Raw genomic sequence first — 16,427 nt, 5'->3', positions numbered from 1 at the left:
CCATAGGTTCAAACAACCAGAAAAAACCCTCGTATCTGTTGCTTATCTTGTGGTTTTAACTCGATCTTTCTCATAACTTCAACAAAGTTGAAAAACCAAACCTAATCTTACTACACATGTAGAAAGAGGTATACACCGATGGCAAACTTTGAACTACCACAATCGTGCAAATCACCGCGACAAGATCTAAGATTGTCAGGACCCCGCATCTAAGATTATTCAATAGAACCAACATAATCAAACGGAAGTACTAAGACGAAAAAAATCAGAAGATCTTCAAACATGCGCTTCGCCGTAGAAGTATATCAATACAACTCTATGTTCAGATTCTGCTTTGTCTTGTCCACATATTTATGCTGAGAAGTCTCTGCAGGAGACCAGCGCACACAAACGACGATGCGAGGTAGATAGCAGCAATTTTCAAAATATCCGTATCTATAACCTTGTCACATGAATAAAAAAAAAAACCCAAAATCAGTTAAACGAGTTGGGACTCGGAAAAACCTACGTGTTACATAAATGATGGTTTAAGACTCAAGCATTCGAAGTTGGAAACCTATTCTTATCCTGCGACTGGGCTTTTTGTTAATCGACAACTGTTTGTTTCGAGATTTAAACAGTGTTTGGAAATGTTTCAAGAAAAAGATTTAAACATCAGAAAGATTCAAAAGACCGTATACACTCCCCTTGTTGAATCCCCGTAGTTTAGTGTTTTATAAAAGCGGATAAAAGAAATCTTCGTTCGAATGATGATAGTCGTTAGTAGTAATAGTAAATAGATAATAATTTTCATACGTTATATATTGTATACAACTTTTGTATATTACTTTATTATACATTTTTATAAATATATTCTTTGCATAAAAGGGTCACAAAGTCTGTACAGAGCAGCCAGCACGTACAAGCGGCGAATACCATACGAAGGCGGGCGCAGGTCTCAGAGTGAACAGTTTTAGACGTATTTCTCTATCGTCGTACGCTGGCGCTGTTAACTCACGCTGAGGTGCAGTAGCACCGTAAGTGGAACTTGTCACGCTTTCAGCGATGGCTGATGTAGCTGCTGGAAGGACTACGCAGACAATGTCTAACAAAGGTCGACGGAGGCGCATAGTTAGGCTTGCGGAGGCGCTTTTCTAATACAACGGTCCTTTTTGGATACATATATCTATGGAATTAAAGAGGCAATTATGCCGCATAAGGATGATACATAAACTATTTGATGAATACACGTATGCATATATAGACCGATGCTATAACCCGCATGTTATATTCTTTCGACGTTCTCATAGGCTCATTCATCTCTCTGCTATTTACTCTTACGATTCTCTAAGCAGGAATTTGTGGATAACAGTCACTTGTTCCTTTACGTTCTTGGATTACCTTGCAGAATAAAAAGTCTGCTGCAGTCCCTGTTTTAGGACCACCATGGAGATTCGACCTTCAGAGTCGCCGATATACGTAAGTATTTTTTAATCAACGGTGCGTCTTTCTGCACTTTTGTTTATTCAATTTTCCAAGTAACGTTGGATAATAAATATGATCCTGGATATAGTTGCATGGCTGAAGATCGCATTAAGTACATTGACATTGAGCCTGGATGCTTTATTGAGTCGAGTAGAAAAAAATATTAAGCACAGGGGGAGTGCAGTTCTGAGGCTCGTCAGATTTTGAACGCACTATTATCCTACAAACGTACGACACATTTGTTTGTTTAAATGTTGGACTCATCTAATAGTCGGCTATGCTTTTTTTTTTATAGCTGCCATATTCCTCGAACATCACACTCTGTAATAACATATGGTGCGAGTATGCCTAGCACCATGTGTTATTACAGAGTGTGATTGTCCGGTGGCCTGTGTCTGTAATGCAGACATATTCGGGCTCGATAGGACGGAGATTTTCTATTCTTTAATATTATTAAGAAATGCTTGTGTTTATCATGGTCATGACGGGCACAGTAATGCCAGTAATTGAAATGTAACTACGCATAACTACGACCGGCTATGTATGTTTGCTGAGATTTTCTGTAACATGGGGATGTGTTATATATGATTGATTTTTCGTTGCGTGGCTTCGACCTTGCTATCGGGCATGCGAACGTGGAATGGCGCTGTAAAATATACAGGCATATGCATACTTATCTTGCTATATATATATATATATATATATATAGACTGATACAGGTTTTAACGTCAAATCGATAATTTTTATACTTTTTGTTATCCATTGATTATGCTCAGTATTAGTTTTCGCCATACACTATTTTTTCTGTGATCGTTTATAGTACAAAGAGCATAGACGAGCGAAAATAAAGACATTTTCGGTCATCTCTGCATATGAAGTATGTAAACAGGCTTAAATATGACGTTGGCAGGTTGCGTTGCAGCAGTAGGCGTAACTATAACTTCATTGAGCGACGGATTCTAAGTTTTATGCGGAGCTGTTCGCCAGCTCGGTCGCTTGTTCACAAGGCTCGATAAAAAAGAAATTAATTTATACACCGGTGCTTGAAATTATTAAGATCAACAAAGACCTAACGGCAGTAAGCTCTAGTTGGCTCTGGCCTTCCAATCATTAGCTTATTCCTAATACAGTTATGATTATTCTGCTTTCCCGTGTTGCCGCTGTTACTTTTTCATCGGTCGTACTAGTTTGTTGGAAGGGCCAGGCCAGGTAACGTCGACCAAATGCAGAAAACTCTAGCTAGTTAGTTGGATCCTGGTTCTGCTTGTTGTTTCTGTTGGCATGTCTGTTGAGTAGCTGCGTATATCTTTAGCATAGATATGTTATAGAACTCATTTTGAATTGTGTAAACCTGCATGCACGAGTTTACATAGGTCGATGTTATTAGATGGCGCGAATTTTCTACTAGACCAACATTTAGGACGGCATACGAAACGATTCGGCCTAAGAAAATGGAACAGTTACGCTGAATTATACGAGGAGCTTGAATAACTGTAAACGAACATTGATTGCGTAAGATTCTGGTTCACTTAGGAAGAAACAAATATCTGGATAACCCCATTTGACGTAGCTGAGGTCTAACTCAGAGACGTCAGATGGGGTTCAAGGAAATGAAGAGACTACTATGAATCTTGCCGCTTACAAATGTACATATTTTTATTAGACCTTTTTCTATGTATAGGTCAAATGAATAATTACCATCGATATACGCTGCTAGGTGTCCTCAGTAAACCAGTTATTTCCTAATGGAGTTCGCTCCAAATTAAAAGCTCAGTGGTCTTAATGGTAAACGTCCGTGTCCAGGGAACAAGAAACGCAGTGCTACCACGTAGCAGCAGTAGTGATTTAATAGTAAATTTAAAGTATTAGTAACTTACTTCTTTACACAACGACCGGTAATGCTTACTAATTTTTCACCACAAACAGGGTAGCAACAATGAACCAGCCTCCGTATTTTCCATCCGTTATAAATTTGTGGCTAATGCATACAGGCGTACATGTAACGAGAGGTTAGTTAATGTTGATTGCGATGGCGGCCAAGTGTTCATGTTGACGTTACTACTGTCAATGTCAAACGCAACAAGGTAATAATGGCAAGCCCGATGGCAGCACCGTCGACAGCGTGATGGACGCTCGTGCTTCGGACTAGTAAGTGAGTAAACCTGTAAATGAGAAATGGTAAGGGGATGAACCCCATTTCACTGACATCACAAGTTCATTCTTTCAAATCGATTCGGACCTAAGGCACGTCAGCGAAGGGCTCGTCTATCGGTGTACTGCATTTGGCCATATTTTTCCGGTACATCCGAGAATGTTAGCTGAAGCGGCGTACATGCGTTTACGTGCTGCAGTGAACGAAAATTCTACGTGCGAGTTGCTAATAATATGAAATTAGTGAACAAAAAGAACAACCAACCAAGTGTGTACGTTTCGTCAAGCCGCACGTACTTGAACATGTGTAGTTATAATATATGGCCTATTACCACAACGGTGAGAAATGAATGATACGTGTTCTCTAACTAGCCGTTATTATCGGATTTACCCGTGAGTCGACTATACATTGTATTGTGGAACATCGCGGACTGCAGGTTTTCGTTACTGTGACGTACATGTGGAAATTGTACGAACCGCCGACAAAGCCACTGTCAATAAACTGAATATCATCAGTCAGCTAAAAGTAGGAGGACATCACCTATAGTACGAAGACTTCGTATAGGTTGTGCTTTAAATCATAGTTCTTTGTTGAGTTAGCTGCTGCGACAATGAACTGAAATCCTGATTCAATTGCATAGATAGATAGATAGATAGATAGAATAGATAGAATAGATAGATAGAATAGATAGATAGAATAGATAGATAGATAGAATAGATAGATAGATAGAATAGACATATAGATAGAATAGATAGATAGAATAGATAGACAGAATAGATAAAATAGAATGCGTTCCTCATATCCGTAAGAGTATACAAATACCATATATGCTCCCATGATGCAACCATAACAGCGTAACAAATGTATAACGTTACTCAACGAATGTTGTAAGAGTATCGTTTTTAAATCTATTCGACGTCAAGGTTCTAGTAAGGCGCGATCGGACTGAAGCTTAAGGCATATGCCTGCTATGTGTCGTAACAATTATGTGGCAAGTTAAGCTTCAAGCTTCTCACTGTTCTTCTTAAGCTATCTAGCCTGCATTAAGTGAAACGGATCAGACTGTTATTTATTGCGTAAGGCGCCAACTATTCGAAACGTGTAACAGATCCATTTCTTCTCAAGCTGCCAACTATACACAATATTGTAAATAACAGAACTGTTTAACAAAGTAAAGTTCACCCATCCGCTTTTCGAGCAGTGAAATCGGATAGCAATAGCGTGTAACGATTGATTGTTCTGTAATGGCAAGTAAGGCGCTCAGAAGCACAATTATATCTGGGTTTACTCTTCGGCTAACACCTGACGCCTCGATCATTCGCTTCGAAGTATCGATGTTCTTCCACTTCATTGGTTTGATACTTAAAGGGGAATTGGTCTTTTGGCACCATGCTATAAGCTACAGAAAGAACGAGCGCGTGCACGTCCTATGATTTCGTTGCGAGCCTCAGTTGAAGTAGGCCAAACCGCGCATCTGTTTATTGAAAACGTTCAATTGTCGTGTCTCGCAGACGGGATCCTCTGTTCTGTACATGCCGTGTGTGGGCGCCAGCAACGTGCGTCAGCACGATTATAAGGGCACGGAGCATTTTCAGAGCCATTAAAACATTTCTAGCAAGTAGCGCATCGATGAGTCAAAAAGATTATTCGTTAGCTTTATAGTGCTAGCCAGTTTCCACGCTGCCCATTTAACCGGTACCGCACGCACCGCAGGAACAGTCGTCAGAGATAAACAGTTGCAATGTTTTGTTATTATTTCATAAGAAGCTTAACAACAGTTTGGCAAGGTGAATATGTCAAAATCATTGACACTGTCTATTTCCTGTGGGGTTGACCCTCAATGTGGATAGAAGATTCAAGCATCTGCTGCAGCATCTATTTTGTAATTTAAACATGGCACCGTTGCTTTCTTCGTGTTATTATTCCTTATATATGTAGAAGTCGAAATTGCATGCTTGAATAAGACATGTGATTTTCGCCAGTTTCTCAGTTTCATTATAAATATACCTTAGATAGATAACCTGGTAGAAATATATGATGATAGAGTTCAGTAAGGTCACCTAATTTTACTCGGCCTATTGTAATACCCCTCAAAAAGGTGGCTTTGTATATTTATATAGACTCCCGTCATGAAGGTGATCAGATATCAAGCTTTTGAAATAGACCGCTAAAGGCAGCATAAAGATTAATTGATTCATATTACTATTGTTTGCTATTACTGAGATAACATGATTTCTGGAACTGGTTACCCGTGGGATCTAGGATTTACTTATTTGCAACGACGACGGGGATGGAGTGGGGACACCCAGTAACATTATACAATAGTATATGTGCGCAGAGTCGTGTGCAAGGTTTGCATAGAAAAAGTGCGATTGTCTGATGCTTTCCGAAGTTCAGGTCGGACCGTCTGTAGTTCTTATGATTTTCTTTTGTGAACTAAAATCGTCCTCCTGATTTAGCTTCGCTTATGTTAACGTAGCTTTCTTAAACACGTTAAATACAGTCACTTAACATGATACGACATGAAATGCTGGCGCTAATCTTTGCTAGTAGACGTTTATCGTTGGTGGCTTCATAGAACATTTTATTTTTTCCGTGAATGTACGTATTTTTTAATATTTGTAACTTTTAGATTGGACTAAACAACTGAATTGGTATGCTTCAGCGGAAGCACTGGCACCTGGTAGACAACGATTTCGCAAGTTCTCTTTCGCAAGTTCGCAAACTCTTTTCGTACGGACGATAAAATGGATCAGGATTAAGTTGACTGGTGCTACATCTCGTTCTAACCCTATTCCGAAGACGCTTAACTCAAATTGAAGCCTATTTAGATCAGTCTCAAGATGAACGAATAACAATATCTTAACGTGTCTTTTTGATCGTTTAACAGGGTGGCGTGCCAATCGAGCTCGAATTCTCGGTTGAGCTCTGTCCTGAAGCTGAGCATAATCTGCCGCACGCTTTTTATCTTGTCTTCGAAGGTTCTCGAGCCAGACACGTTTGCCGCGCTCAACTCATTCACCAGTCCAATAATGGTCGTTTACTTCTGCTCACAACAGCGCCCCCACATGATCGCGTCGAGGAGACGAAATTACGAGCATTCTATCGGGGTCATTTGGGAACAAGGCCTGTGTTATTTCATACGACGCAATTTCAGTTTGTCTCGGATGCTGCTTATCAGGTTTGCATAGGTAGAGCATCAAGTTTTGCATCCCGACTCTAGCGTTGACCGAACCTAGCCAGTAAACATAACCTAACTAGTAAATGTATTTTAAGTTTTATAGTTAAAAACAAATATATATATTCATGTTAACTATTTATATATCAGAGGCACGTATAATTAGATTTCCTGTTATTATTAATTTCAGCTTAAAACGTAGTTTATAGCTGATCTGAGCACGGCGAGTGGCTGAAGCTGCCGCACGGATACTGTAATTGATTGCCGTCTGATTTGATCGATTACTAGGTAGCCTCCACGTTGATTCGCACGCAGCTGTCGAATACTTCGTCGCTGATTCTCGAAAGGGTAATTAAAGGTCGGCTAGAGCTGAGGACGCAGATGCACTGCCTGCGGCGAGTGGATCGCAGGCTGGCGGCCGCTTTTCGAGCGATACAGAAACCGGAAAGGTGGACTATTGCTCCATTGGCAACGACGAACAGGACAAGCAACAACAATAATAATAAAGGTCGGTCGAAATACTCGATTTTTAGGCAAAACTTGTGTAATTCTGTGACGATGTAGATTCAATATGTAGGTAGACTGATGTATTTGTTTGGGGGTCGTCAAACTGATTATGAGAACTTGTTAAAAAAAACAGGGCGACACATCAACGGACATTAGCCTATAGGGTCTTCTTTTGCTGGGCTTGTGCGCATGAGTCATTTTGGCCTCACAGTAAATTCTAAGTCCCGAGATGCTTCAGTGGAAGATGTGTAATTATGTAATGGAAAACACTCGTATTTCTTTCTTCTTTTCTTTTCATAGAATTTAGCGGCCAATGATTCGTAGACTATCAAAGGTTAAGAATTTTTTGCTGGTTTGTTGCCAGCCTGGACGATGCGGATCGTTCTTCTCGAATGGGAAAACATAGCCTGCTGGCATAGTAAAAAATGCTACGTTGATTGCTACCGGAGCCCAATACGAAATATGTGCCCGAAAATATCTCATCATAATCAAAGGAAGAGAAGAAGCTAGACCAGTTCACCTACTTAACCTTACATAATCATAGCAGTTTAACCTTTTCCGCCCATCCGCCACATTTCTGCATGTCTTCGATCAGGAAGCGACTGGTAGAAACGTAGCGGTTCAATGGCCCGTCGTCGATAGGGTGCTTGACTCAGAACGCTTGGAAGTTACTAAATGTTCATGAATTGTTTTATTACAGGTTCAACGATGAAACAATAACGCATACTGCGTACTGTAATAATACTAATAACCGTTGGTAGTCGTTGTCATTTTGCCATGACACAGCAAAGCGTGTTACGTGGCATGCCATGCTATAGATGGTTGGCAACGAAGACAGACCACCTGCCTGTTGACCGCGATAAGTAACCATAACCGTTTGAAATAGAGCTTGTTTGTTTTTAAATAAACGAAACGATACCGCCGTTATGTTTATCTAACATCTTCATGATGACACAGCTGCGCCGATAGTCCCGATGACCGTAATCACTGTCAGTCGTTGAATATGCTACATCGACAGTTCTCACGCAATTCAATTAGAGCCCGTCAAATAAGATGGAGCAAGATGATGCCCGTCCGTTCTCGATGGTGGCATTATTAGATATATGAGTAGCATGAGCTGATTTTATGTGGCTCGACTGGTTCGGTTGTACACTATGCAGATAAATAGCATATGGAACCGTACCATGTAAACAATCATTGCAGCTGCGTTAATCCGCCAGATATAAATAAGCGCATTAGTCATGTTTGCCTAGTTTTGTCCTAGTTGCTATGTATACCGTGCACAGCTTCCTAAACCAGACGAATAAAACTATTTGTCATCATTCCGGGTTACAGTGTGCCGCAACTGTGGTCATTTCAAGACAAATTTATCTACTTTCTACTATGCGTCTCGGGATCAACAGTGCCACTTTTCTTTGCTCCTGAAAAGGCCAGAGTTTTACAGGGACAAAACAAGTTTTGGCGGCGGCTGATGTCTTCCATTTTTATATCAACAGAGACCTACCTGCCGCGTCGATGATCTCCATTGTAACTTGTCTACAGCACTGTGAGATTAATCTACGATAGGCCGTAAAAGGCCATTTACGAAGTTCGATATAGCAAATTCAGTTATTTTGTAGAAGGCAATTTCTGCTCCTCTGCGCAGTCGGGAAACGAATGAATCCTCAATGCTATATGTTGCAGTCCACATAAAATTAACGCTACTTTGGACACGTATTCAGCTTCATTCTCTATTCAAGTATCCGAAGGCGATGTTGCGCCTCTACACCAAGGCCGGATGATTATACCTCGTTCCATCTGTATAACGACTTAACCTCTAGCCGTGTGATTTTTTGAAAAATTTGCTAGATTCGACTCCACTTTCTAAAATGGCGCTCATATAGAGTTTTTTTCTTTTTTTTTTAATCTCTTTGTACTGTTATAGCTAGTCGGTGCGTTTTTTCCTTTGATAAAGCTGTCATGTTCGTGCACTATCTGAACATTTTTTAGGAGTTTCGTAGTGAATAGATTAAATACGTTTTATTGCTGTGCCATCAGACAATCTATCCTGCACGCTCAACATCCATCTTCAGACTGAACGCTAAATTCATACATGCGCATAGATAGATTTCTTCGTGAGTATTGCGTCTCCACCGGTGGGTCTGATGGGGTCGTCACGCATCGTGTGATGTGCTGCCATCAAATATATACTGGTCGTTAGTTGCTGGTGGAAAAGTTGGTTCCAATTGAGTTCGTCAGTTTGTCCGATTACGATCAGACTCGCAACACCGGCATGGCGCCGGCAGTCGCCGGAAATCGCTTCATCTCTCTTGTCAGATTTCATTGGTCGTCTTGCTTTAAAGCGTCTGCCACTGCGGTCGCTGGCGTCAACGGCGACGAAAGCTTCGAACATCCTAACTAAATATAGCATCGGTTGGAGAATGTTTCTATTTACGTAGGCAAATGGTACTTTAACTACACGGATGACGGGTTAAAATGTTGAAGGCGTACCAGTCGATGCAAAGTAAAAAAATATCAGCTTTGTTCCATCGAATCGAGTGCTTTGATTCCATGAATGTTTCATGGACGCTTTAAACGGTACGATGAATTCCTTGTAGGAACCGACCTTTAACGGTCACTGTTTTTAACCGTGCTTTCTTTCACCGGAGTAATAAATCTATTGGTAATGTACAGTAAAGCATACCTGATGAATAATCCATGTTTTTTAAATTCTGCATCAGACACCAATCATTAAACGTTAGATTAACTAGGAAATTTGGTGAGCACGCTTTTGGTCAATGAACAAAACCCTAGTCAAGGTGATTAAGCTCAGAAAACGCATAATACGTAAATCCAAGTACACTGATCTCTGAGAGTAACTGCCACTTGTTGTTCTTGATAATCAAGTATCTCTAATACATAATATATCGGATGTTGATTGGTTTCAGATGAAAGTGAGACGCTCCTTCATTTAGCGTCCCGGATGGGCCTTTCCGAGCTCTGTGAATATCTGCTTTGTTGTCCCGGATCGCTGGTCGCTCTAAAAACTCCCAACTCACAGGGTAGTCTCCCCCAGGATCTCGCCCGACAGAATGGCTACGACAAACTTTCCGAAAAGCTAGCCAAGTGAGTATTACAAGCACCCAATTATATTGCCAATATATGCCTTCTTGGGACTATAGGAACTTCTATACTCTTGACGAATTAGCACAGTTCTAACTAAGTCATTCTCTGAACAAATCGTCATTGTCAAAACTCGAAACAACGAACCAATAGTCACAACTGATTTCCTATAGTTTTTCTTCATATAGGCGTAATGATATTTATGAACGCCACTCAAAGCACAGTTACGAGCCACTGAAACACAATATCGTATCTTTCTTGGAAAAACGCGGCCCTTGTAAGTCCGTTCTAAAACACTTACAGATCGATGCCTTAACCCGAACCACAGGCTCTTTATTCATGTATCCCTATGAAAGTCCGAACCAAAACGAAATTTCATCGTCGAAGAAAAGCAGTTTCATATTGATCGGTATTCCACCTTAACCGATACATTTGCTTCTACTGGTTGCAGAAACGCCGTTGTTATTAACTAATCTTTTTGTGTTCATTTATCGCAGTTACCGTAGTTCCTCATGCGTCAAGTCGGAGAATCCCTTACTTTATGATTGCGTAATCTCTGAAGGACGCGACCATTGCTTGCCACCAACCATTACCACGAACCTCTTAAGCGATCATCAGCCTGATGAAGGTACGAACGTCATCTGTTAGCAAATTGTGCATTTTGAAATCTCCACGTAATTGGAATCATCAAGTAACCCTAGTTGCCATATTCGTCTGCTGCAAGGCTTTTTTGCTGAGGCACATGTGTTAAAATGATAGGAGCAATCAGTAACGGTCTTCGCGTCGAGCGTTGTTATTATTATGATTACAAGTAGGAATAGAGTTAAGGATATATCGTTATATTTCGTCTGAATTTTGTAGCACTGGCATGTAACCATGCTTTGTATGACATTACGGGAATAAAACGTTTTCAACTAATTCTAGGACTGGCGCTGTTCGCGGGCGCAGCTCGAACCAGCGAATTTAAAGACGCTGCCTTGACCATATTTTTCTAAGAAAGACTTGTGGTCAGCAACGTGCTATGTATAGTGATCTCAGACTTTAGGTGGCAGCAAAAAAAGTCACTGAAGTTCAGATGACCAGACTTCCCATTTTGTCGTTACTCGTATATTCTTCGGAAATATACGAAATTGGTTAACTTAAATTGACTCGAAAACGTTTTTTTTTTAAATTCCACTACTATTAGGCAATTTCGATACTAATGACTATATTCCTTTGCTTGTCGATACGATAAACATGTCGTGTATACAAATTATCCGTTTGCCCTGATATGCAGTAAGATTCTGGGCTGCTGGTACCTCAACAAATGCCGTGTTGAACCGTTCCATACAGAAACTGCGCTATGAAGAGAGGCTGCTGCAGAAGAAGACAAAGGAAAGTCCAAAAACGGAATCAATTTATTCTTTAGCACCAATCTTTAATTCTGCCTTTGCTGCTGCTGCTACTGTTATATTGGCAGCCCCAATAGCAGCAAGGCCATTATCCAGTATCTAGTAGACGTCACCGAATGGTTATACAAAGATCTATAGTCTGCAGACTGACTCTGGGCAGTAAGACGAAGCCACCTTCGAATTGAACAACACATCGTACTATCGCATACAGTACGGCATACTTTGCAGTTTTCTAGCCGACAGATGAACGTCGACAGCGGCCGACTTTTCATCCGCCAGCCATTACTAGCGGCGTAGCTATAGCACAGCACTGCATGATTGCGTGTCGCATCGGTACGGGACGTTAGAGCGACGAGAAACCATTTCTGCGTGACTGTATGACAGTCGGTCAGTCAGTCAGTCAGTCGCAGTGGTTTTGAGAGCTTCGCTTCTGCGGTTAGTCTTGTGTGATACGATGACGCTTGTAGGGCAGTTAGCTAGTACACTTCCTGGAACTTCAACTACTACCGCTGCTATTGACGGCGCTTGACGAAGTGACCGAACCTCCCATCAGAAGGACACGACGTGACCGACCGCAGGATGAGGAAAAGCTTAGAGGGGTGCGTACACGCTCCCAGTATGAACCATAGTAAGAAAGGTCTGGCCGCTCCCCTAGCAAGTAGCGGACAATTAATGACAGCCTTGAGGATATGCGCGATGGTCACGTGGTCGTTTGAAATTTTGACAAATCGCGATTTAAGTATACCGTACACTGCTAAAAAGAAAAGGAAAATAAAGTGTTGTTCAGGATGGACTCCTTACACTCAGCCAGGTAAATTACGTAGGCTAAGGTAGTTACCAAAGTATTCGACCCTTCCGTAGCTGAAATCGATGAAGCAAAAATGTACTAGAAAATACAAGGAAGATAACATCTTATAGACGAATTATAATACTAGACGCAATCATCATTGTCACAAGTCGAAACTTACTTAGAAAATGGCAATAGTCACACTCTAGTTTCAACTCTAAATATATCGCCCAATAATGGGAAAATGCTGGCATATACGTTGAGCTTCACAAATACCTAATTTATTTTGGCGGACTGTATTTCAACGATGGTCTCTATTTAACCATTCATATCATGTTTATGGTGCGACGAGTATTCGCTAGTTAGATTCACGACCAATTGTCAATACTTTATTGTGATCTTTTGTTTTGTTATGGCTTTCGCTGTCTTTTAATCTGCAACAATTTAGTAAGCGACATCGATCGACTAGAGGAGCTGATTGCGTCGGTCGAACGCGTGGTGTCGCCTATGCCGCTGATGAGCTACGGAGCGGCGGTCGGGGCCGCTAATGACTTCAACATTAATTACCCAACTTCCACGACAATAGGTAACTGCAAGATATTTTTTATCACCGCACTGGTGATAGGACCTGGATCAGGTTAAAGCTCAAATTCGGTCAAAGTATCATTTTTATGCCACCTTGCTTGCTTGCGGAACTTATCAAATTTTAACAAGTCAAATAAACCAATGTTGATGCGCTTTTCTTACATAGTCAGTAATATTATACCCCCATGCCCCCCGGATGTGAATTTTTTTCTTAACCTTTAGTACAGTTGATCGCCAAGCATATACATCGACCTGAATTTATGTATTTTATTTAGATATGCTTTCATGGAAACGTACCTGACGTACCTGTTTCATGCCGCGTTCTATTTGTGACACCTTCGTCACTGGTTGTCCCCTATAAATGTACGTTTCTACAAAATATGGTCGAACAAACGTGACTGAAGAGACATATCATCTAACAGTACGATATGCATAAGATTATCCTGAATTTTCTGCGTTATGTAGTAGTCACCTGAATAATACCATTCACCCTGCCGGCTACAGTTTCTATTTATACTATACTTATAAGGAATTTCTTGTCCAATTTTTCCAGAGCAATCCTCACAAACAGGTGTTAGTCAAGAAGCGCATCGGAAACAACAAAATTCTGTGAATGGCAACGCTGATGGTCAAATGTGTCAAGATGGCGACACAAGCGGCAGCCAGCAGATCACTCAAGCTCTAGGGCATATAGAAGATAATCACGCGGCACAGGACAGCAAAAAAGAGGTTTGTTCCTTAGTTCCCTCATCATCGTTTAAAATGAGGGCAGCGTGTATAACGAACAATTACATAACGTGGCCCTAGCCTTATTTATATTCGATGTAGCCCTGTCAGGAAAAGTCGTGTACTTGCTGATGCCCTGTCACACGCTTCTAACGGCGACATGGTGTCAATGCGAGACTGCATTGCGATAAGGGATAATCCTAACACTTGGTAGGGGTAATGTGCGTGTTTGGGATGACTCGCGACAAAGTTGGACAAGCTGTCATGTACCAGTTGGTCCTATCGAATTCATAGAAGCTTGCGTAAGAATAATGCAGGAAGGAGGACTAGCGATCAAAACTAATATATCATGGCTCGATGAGTCGACTGGGAACGCACAGCAAAACTCTTGAGTTTAGTAAGTTAATTATGTTTGTCTAAAGTTGTATTCTTTTTATTATTAAACTTTATTAGTTTCATGAAGTATGCTCTTAAAGCTTACCTTTAATTGGCTTTCCACGACAATATCTTGGCAGTTGCGGGCAGGAGTTACTAAAAAGGAAATCTGGTCTAGTACAATTTGACCCCACTTTTGATATTAGAAAAAGAACCACCAGAAGAGTTTAAAAAATCTTTAGTTATAACAGTTCTATGGCATATTACGGTAAAATTTATCCGTGAAACCTATACGAAACCCTAATGCAATCTATTTGATCTGAAGTTTGCCCATAAGCATCGTAAGGCACTTTTCAAAAATAGCGTCAAAGTTAAACATGCAAGAGTCTGTAATTAAAGCATAAATCTCTTTCTATCTAAACGAGATAATTTAAATCACCTATTTTATTTTGCCGCAGCGACCTCCCTACGTCCCTTTGTGGTTTTTTTTCACCGTTTTCTATTATTGATGGATGGATACGCTTTTGTTGTTGCAGGTTATTAATTACATAGCGTGGGGAAAACGTGATTTGCTTCGAAATAAAACCAAATGCTGTAATAATATACTTTGGGTAGAATATGGTGAGCTTAGAACGCTAGATGGCTACATAGGCTGTTGATGAAATGTATGGTTAGGTTTGAAGAATGCGCTTAAGACGTTCGCTAAGCGAATATGAGCTGGCCAAATTTAGCTGATGTGGTTTCTTGCCACAACGTACACAGCTTGATATAGCGAGAGAGCTGCCAGAAAAACAAGGAGATACCGGCCCTCCGATGCTGGCCCGCCCCCACCGGAGTCTGGATTGGACAGGGGTACTTAGACTGTAGCAGCATTAGGCTGCTGGCTGATGGGTGTGAAACAGGTGGGGGATAGGCAGGGTAAGTAAATGTTCTGTGGCTATGAATAGGAGCAACTCAACTAGTGGCTCCATGGGTGGATGCGTATAGGCCCGCTGTAGATGTTTGCCTGCGCCGCCCCTTCTTCTCCTCCCTCTCGTCCTCGTCCTGATTTGGCCATTCGTCTAGGCAGCCACCTGCCTGCCAACCTAATTCCTTTATAACTTTGCCTGAAACAACTTGACACTTCGCGGGACTGGCTGGCTATCACATACCGACTGAACGACAGAAACGTCGGGATGCGCAGCGTCGACATTACTGGCGGCTTACAACGACGATTCGGTATGATTGGCAAAACTACGATTATACTTTTACTATTCCAGAATTGGACTTTTGCTAAATGAAGCTATGCTAGTTCTCTGCACGGTGTAGAAGCAGGAGTTGTGGAGTCGGTTGGGAGATGTTCGCTGGGAGGATAGAGGGCGCCACAGTGGTCGCTGTTCCCACGAGCCGCGAGTTGTTCCCAGGCCCTAGCGTCGTTGTTGGCCCTTTCCTACAAGCGAACCGTCTCCTGCCTTCTACCTGTTGAACGAACGGGCCCCCAGATGTCGCCTGGCTTGAATGCGGCGCGAGCCCTGCCGCCCGCAGCTCGCCAAATATGTGCCAATGAGGAACGTGTGTTGCCGCTGCTGTTGTGTTAGTTGCGGTGACGCGCATCCGTTATGAGATGACTACAATTAGCGACAGTACGGCCATACAAGCTAATTATAGTTATTAATCATTATTATAGTGATAATACGTGATTATCTTACTACTGTCAAATTACGGAACGACAACGACAGTGCTTAAAAACGGAGGCCCGAGCGGTGTGTCCCGCACTTGGGACGGTGTGAAAACTAAGTGCCAATGGCAAAGGTTACTAGGAGTTAAGCTTTGACTCCTTGTAGTGAATGGTTGGTTCGGCTTCAGGTTGGTGTTATAGGCATCTACTATAGCCTGCTTTACTTCTTCTTCTTTTACTAGTACCGGTGATGGATGCTTGACCATGAAAAGTTGAAGTATCAAATTCAAGGCAGAAGAGCGAGTTTGAAAAGTTTAAAGTTACTTCAAGATGTTTGTACACAGCGGATAAATATAATTAGTGAGTAAACGAAGAGGGAAGATACAACCCACTCAAGAGAGGACAGACGAGTTAAAGAATATGGCAAAGAAGCAACAAGTGAGGCGAAAAGAAAGAAAATTTTCATTCAGTGTGATGCAATTCGAGTAAAGGATGAGCAAGCT

At 41.4% G+C, this 16,427-nt stretch overlaps 1 protein-coding gene across 4 annotated transcripts in view; it reads left to right on the top strand.

The window, feature by feature from the left end:
• LOC111261912 (rho guanine nucleotide exchange factor 28) overlaps positions 1 to 16,427 on the top strand; it is a 94,108-nt gene that overhangs the window by 14,585 nt on the left and 63,096 nt on the right. For all 4 annotated transcript variants that reach the window (XM_022835809.2, XM_022835816.2, XM_022835821.2 and 1 more), the window contains exons 2-8: positions 1,388 to 1,458; positions 6,507 to 6,797; positions 7,083 to 7,302; positions 10,229 to 10,406; positions 10,901 to 11,031; positions 13,030 to 13,167; positions 13,720 to 13,895. In XM_022835809.2, the coding sequence (XP_022691544.1) occupies positions 1,426 to 1,458; positions 6,507 to 6,797; positions 7,083 to 7,302; positions 10,229 to 10,406; positions 10,901 to 11,031; positions 13,030 to 13,167; positions 13,720 to 13,895 (1,167 nt within the window). In that variant the 5' untranslated portion in view covers positions 1,388 to 1,425. The remainder of the gene's footprint in view (positions 1 to 1,387; positions 1,459 to 6,506; positions 6,798 to 7,082; positions 7,303 to 10,228; positions 10,407 to 10,900; positions 11,032 to 13,029; positions 13,168 to 13,719; positions 13,896 to 16,427) is intronic.

This window comes from Varroa jacobsoni, unplaced genomic scaffold (genome assembly GCF_002532875.2).
Source record: "Varroa jacobsoni isolate VJ856 unplaced genomic scaffold, vjacob_1.0 scaffold_64, whole genome shotgun sequence".
NCBI lineage: Eukaryota > Metazoa > Arthropoda > Arachnida > Mesostigmata > Varroidae > Varroa > Varroa jacobsoni.
Note: the sequence above shows the minus strand (reverse complement) of the source record. Positions and strands in the feature narration are given on the sequence as shown.